Raw genomic sequence first — 6,000 nt, 5'->3', positions numbered from 1 at the left:
ATGCATTTTGGGGGGAGAAGAATGTTGTTTCTTTGTAAACCAGTCAGGGAATAATCACAGGCAAAGTAAAAGAACTCCAAGAACGAATCAAACAGACACAAACTGATATTCAATCACCTAATCCCTGGTCCTATTCAATTCCTGGCCTCCTTGGTTATTTCCTATTTTAGGGCCACTAATTATGATCTTTCTCCTTCTCAGTTTGGGACCAGTAATCCTCTGTCTCATCTCCGGATGTATTGACTAGGCAGTCACCAGAAAAACAACAGCTCACATCCTCGCCTTATGTGGATATCAACCAGTTCTGAGTGCAGACCCAAGAGTGTTCCTGTAAACATCGCTCCCTTCCCCCTCCCTTTTTTCCTTACAGGCAGTCCACACTGACCCTCAACCCACAGGAAGCAGTCAAAGAGATACCATGTCCATCACTCCGCCTCCTTATAATAGACTAAAAACACTGGGATGATAGGGCCAAACGTAGGGACCTGCCCAGATAGAACCATCCGGCCCAGGAAAGAATGTACGGCCTAGGAAGGAATAAGTGTGCCAATCCCTACTCCCCAACTCTTCTATTCCCACTCTGCCTTAGCTCACATGCTGACTTCTTTTCCGAACTCAGCCTGCTTGCACCTGAGTGAATAAAGGCTACATTGCCCACACAGAACCTGGACTCTGCTTCCTTTTGTTCCTGTCTTGGAATAACTTCTCATTTTCAGTTCTTAACCTCTTAGTGACTAAACCATTTTACATTCTCTTACATAGTGGCTGTGCCATTTTACAAGAGTGTGCAAGGGTTTCAACTACTTTAAAAACTTGCTAACACATTATTTTTCTGTTTTTTTTTTTTTTGATAGTGACCATCCTAACAGATGTGAAGTGACATCTCTTTGTGTTTTTTTGATTTGCATTTTTCTTTTTCTTTTCTTTTCTTTCTTTTTTTTTTTTCTCATTTTGAAACAGAGTCTCACTGTGTTGCCCTTGGTAGAGTGCTATGGCATCACAGCTCACAGCAACCTCCAACTCTTGGGCTTAATAGATTCTCTTGCCTCAGCCTCCCAAGTAGCTGGGATACAGATGCCTGCCACAATACCTGGTTATTTTGTTGTTGTTGTTTTGCTATTGTTGTTCAGCAGGCCATTTTACATAATCTCATATTTCTTATAGGCTTTGTTCATTCCTCTTGATTCTTTTTAGTTTTTTGAAACAAAGTCACACTATGTCACCCTGGATAGAGTGCCGTGGTGTCACAGTTCACAGCAACCTCAAACTCTTGGGCTTAAGCAATTCTCTTGCCTCAGCCTCCCAAGTAGCTGGGACTACAGGCGCCAGCCACAATGCCCAGCTATGTTTTTGTTGCGGTTGTCATTGTTGCTTAGAAGACCTGGGCTGGGTTTGAACACACCAGCCTCAGTGTATGTGGCCGGCTCCATAACCACTGTGCTACGAGCACCGAGCCAGATTTGCATTTTTCTGATGGTCAGTGATGTTGAGCATCTTTTCTTTCTTTCTTTCTTTTTTTTTTGGAAACAGAATCTCACTCTGTAGCTCTGATTAGAGTGCTATGGCATCATGATAGCTCATAGCAACCTCAAACTCCTGAGCTCAAGTGATCCTCTTGCATCAGTTTTCCTAAGACGAGGTTTGGCTCTTGCTTAGGCTGGCCTTGAACTCTTGAGCTCAAGTAATCTACCTGCCTCTGCCTTCTAGAGTGCTAGGATTACTGGCGTGAGCCACCACCCATGGCTGAGTATCTTTTCTTTTTTATTTTCTTTTTGGAGACAGAGTCTCACTTTGCCACCCTCAGTAGAGTGCTGTGGCGTCATAGCTCACAGCAATCTCAAACTCTTGGGCTCAAGCGATTCTTTTGCCTCAGCTTCCCAAGTAATGCCCACCACAATGCCAGGCTACTTTTAGAGACGAGGCCTCACTCTGGCTTGCGCTGGTCTCCAACCCTTGAACTCAGGCAATCCACCAGCCTCGGCCTCCCAAGTGCCAGGATTACAGGCGTGAGCCACTGCGCCCGGCCTTCTTTTTTGAGGCAGTCTCACTATGTCACCCTCGGTAGAGTGCCATGGAGTCACAGCTCGCAGCAGCCACCAACTCTTGGGCTTAAACGACTCTTTTTCCTCAGCCTCCGAAGAAGCTGGGACTACAGGCACCCACCACAACACCCAGCTATTTTTTTGTTGCAGTTTTTTAGTTGCCCCAGGCTGGGTTTGAACCTGCCACCTTTGGTGTATGTGGCTGGCACCATTACCACTGTGCTATAGGCTTTTTTTTGGAGACAGAGTTTCACTTTGTCACCCCCAGTGACACTGTGACACCCACTGGCGTCACAGCTCACAGCAACATCTCACTCTTGGGCTCCAGTGATTCTCTTGCATCAGCCTTCCGAGTAACTGGGATTACAGGTGCCAGCCACAATGCCCACCTATTTTTAGAGATGGGGTCTCACTCTTGCTCAGGCTGGTCTTGAACTCGTGAGCTGAGGTGATTCACCCTCTTAGGCCTCCCAAAGTGCTGGGATTACACAAGCATGAGCCACTACGCTCTGGCCTGAGTATCTTTACATATGCTTATTAGCCACTTGTATATCTTCTTTGGAGAAATGTCTATTCAAGTCCTTCATCCATTTTTGAATAGCTTTTTTATTACTGAGTGGTAAGAGTTCTTTGTATATTCTGGATATTAATCCTTTATCAGATATACGATTTGAAAATATTTTCTCCCATTGCCTTTTCACTGTTGATTGTGTCTTTTACTGTGCAGATTTTAAAAACTTTTTACGGAGTCCCATTTACCTATTTTTGCTTTTGTTGTCTGTGATTTTGGTATGACTCATTCACTTTTATTTCTCATAAGGGCTGGACTTTCATCAGGATAGCCGGTAGTAATTTTTGCCTTCACTTTCCACCTCAGTGCTCTGTAGCGTATTGTTTAACAGGGGTGTTGGCTGACTACTATTGGTTACCTGATGGGATACACCCAGAGCTACCTTAATTTTTCTGTTTCCAAGCATAGTAATGTGTGTGGGTGGGGGGAGGGGGGCGAAGGAGCAATGTTTCCTCTCATTTTCTTGATTCTTTTTCTTCACCTTTCCTTTTGCCCCATGTTAGAAACAGAGTCTCCTCTGGGGCTTGCTCCTGTTTCCCAGGGTCATCCACCTTGTGAGAGGAGCGGTGGTCTCTGAGCCACTGACAGGTTAGCAAACCGGCTGACTCCAGACCAATGGGAGGCTCCTGGGTTCCAATTGGACCAATTAGCATATTTAGGCACATTAAATAACTGGATAAGCAGCATTTGCCTCATTGTCTTCGTAGTAAAGACCCTGTGGTTTTTCTCGTGAAGGATTTGAAGGCACAAAAGAAAATCTAATTTTTTTTTCTTTTGATGGCTTTAATCCATCCTCATGACTTCTGCCCAAGGCCAATAAAACACAGCCATTCTCCCTTTGTAAAAAAGAGGGGTTGGGTTTCCTTCAATTGTCTGCCCTTTTCTGTCTCCTCCACTATTTTTGTTTTACTCTGTAATTAACTTTGCATAGAGGAGCTTTACAGGCAGGACTTGTGCGGTGGACCCAGGCACTCTCTTCTCATTGCGGATTACAAAGGCCTTTTCCTTATTCTAACCTGCGGGTTTGTGTAGCCTGGGTGGCGGGAGGAAGAAGAGTTTGCCTCTAGTCTTCCTCCTGCATTTCACACACATTCTGCACTTTCTCTCTCTCTCTTTCTCACACACACACACACGCACACGCACACACACACACACGCCAGCTTGGGTTCCTCTTGGTATGTCTTCCTTCAAGATGACAGGGCGCTGGAGAAAAGGTTGCTGGAATCAGCTGGTAGGTACTGTAGTAACCCGAACCCCACCCACCCCCTGCCTTGGCTTGCTCAGGTTTCTCCGGTCACTCCTGCCAGGGGAGAAGACATGTAAACGCGCCTCCAGAGGAGGGGCTGGGGGAGCTGGGAGTGGCGGGGGCGGCGGAAGGTGAGCTTGGGAAGGTGGCCGAGCGCCCCTTCTGCCGGAGCCCTTCCCTGTGCTCCCTTAGGTTGTCAGCCCCAGCCCTGTTTTCCCCACTCCACCCCCCTTTTCGAAGGGATTGCCTTTTTTTTTTCCTTTGCGGCGGCGGAAATGACAGTGTGGTGCCGCCGTGGTGTCATGGTGCTGCCCCTGGACTGAGGGGAGAAAACTCCTTAAGTTTAGCTCGGGAGACACAGCAGCTGTAGCATCGCGGCCGCCGTGCTGTCCCCTGCGGGGAGCGCGGGCTGGCGGATTCCGGCTGCTGCGCGGCGGCGGTAGAGGCAGCGGCGGCGAAGGCGGGCGGCGGCCTAGAGTGGCGGCGGCGGCGGCGGCGACCGCGGCCCAGGAACTCGCGCCGGAGCCCCAGCCAGCTCGCCGCGGAGACAGGCGAGCGCCCAGCGCCCCGGGGCGCGCGGAGGAGATGGCTGGCACCTGGGAACGCTATGGGTAAAACGCGCCCCGTCGCCGGGGCCCTGGGGGTCGAATGTCGCCGAGGGCTCGGCCCCAGCTCCGGCTGCTCTTCAGGTGCCGCTGGGGCCGGACGCTGACCGAGGACTCTGGGGCTCGGTGGGGCGGGTGACCGGGCCCGCGAGGCAGCGGCGGCGGCTGGGGGCCCGGCCCGGCTCTGGCTCCGGCTCCCCGTGGTGCTGGTGGGGCCAGGGCTCCTGCCGCTGCCCTCCCAGGACGGAGTTTGCTCTCCCGCGTGCCAGGCGGAGGCGGCCCGAGGCCTCCTGGGCGGCAGGGCCGAGGGCGGGCAGTCGAGCGGCTCCCCTGGCGCCTGGGCGCGAGTCTGGGAAAGGGCACCGCCGCCTTCCCACGCTCCCGCGGCCGGCAGCCTCGTCTGCCCGGGCGGCGCCCCCGGCCGGCCGGCTCCCGGGCGGTGCTGGCGCAGCGGCCGGCCGTGCTGCGGACGCTCTGCCGGCGGGGAGGCCCGGCGAAACTTAATCCCTTTTTCTGCCAGGGGAGCGATCCTCCAGTCTCCGTTTGGGTGGTTCCTTATTTCTGGCCTAGCTGTGAAACCAGCTCGGTGGTTGTGAGGGAAAACTTAACGTGTATCCACCGAACAGACTGCGACTGACCCGGGGTAGGTGGGGTTTTTCCATTCCTGGCTCGTTAAGAACTAAGTAAATAACGGCGGAATAGATTTACAGAAACATTGCTGGTGATGATAAGGTTTGGGTTACTTAGCACTTGGTGTGCAGCACTTAAGTTTGCAGAGGCATTTCTTCTTAGAGCAGGAAATTGGAATACTGGGGTCGGTCATTGGGCTCTTCACTTCTCTCTGCCACACTCCCCTGCCCGTCTTCATCATCACTCACCTTCTTCCTACTTGCCCACCCAGATCTCCCACCATAGCCTCTCTGCCCCAGCCTTTCCACATCAACCTGTGCACCCTCAGTCTCTCAGCCATGCAGCGTGCTGCCTCTCAACCACTTCCCCTTTTCGAGGATTTCTGAACGTGAGCCGAGGCTGTGGTGTTGGCTGTGTGTCTCTGAGGAGGAGCCCTTATAAAGGAATATATCTAACCTGTGTAAATAGAAAAGTACTGTGTGTGGTCTTCATTCCTTTGATTATTACGTTGGGCCTTTAACCCCACTCTGTTTTGCCCTCAGTACCCTGATCAGTTCTCAGTGTTCCAACAGAAGGGAATTGGTGAATAGGGAGCTTCCACCTCTACTTCTCTTCTGTTTTGGGACTCGTTTCTTTCACCCCAGTTCTTACCCCCACCCCAGTCCCCCTTTCTACCTCCTTTCCACTCCTCACTGCCAAGAGGGGGAAGTAGTCTTTTTACTATTTTGTTTATTCCTGCCCAATCAATTAACTTAATATGGATATATAATGTGAATTCGATTCCTTCTGATTGTTCCTCACAATTTGATTTATGTGGTTGAAATACAGGTCCAAGAGTCAGGAAGAACAGAGTTCATCCCAAATCTGATGTTGCATTGGCTTATGACCTTAAGACATTCCTATGAC

General features: G+C 50.7%; 1 protein-coding gene across 4 annotated transcripts in view; it reads left to right on the top strand.

Moving 5' to 3' along the window:
* Positions 1-3,753: 3,753 nt before the first annotated feature.
* MID2 (midline 2) overlaps positions 3,754-6,000 on the top strand; it is a 124,986-nt gene continuing 122,739 nt past the window's right edge. For 2 of the 4 annotated variants that reach the window (XM_053580218.1, XM_053580215.1), the window contains exon 1: positions 3,918-4,470. In XM_053580218.1, coding sequence (XP_053436193.1) covers positions 4,467-4,470 — 4 coding nt within the window. In that variant the 5' untranslated portion in view covers positions 3,918-4,466. Of the gene's footprint in view, positions 3,845-3,917; positions 4,471-4,984; positions 5,108-6,000 lie in introns of those variants that run through there. The other 2 variants (XM_053580217.1, XM_053580216.1) reach the window with 2 other exon arrangements.

Source organism: Nycticebus coucang, chromosome X (assembly GCF_027406575.1).
Source record: "Nycticebus coucang isolate mNycCou1 chromosome X, mNycCou1.pri, whole genome shotgun sequence".
Lineage (NCBI taxonomy): Eukaryota > Metazoa > Chordata > Mammalia > Primates > Lorisidae > Nycticebus > Nycticebus coucang.
The sequence above is the reverse complement of the archived record's forward strand: the minus strand, read 5'-3'. Positions and strand labels throughout refer to the sequence as shown.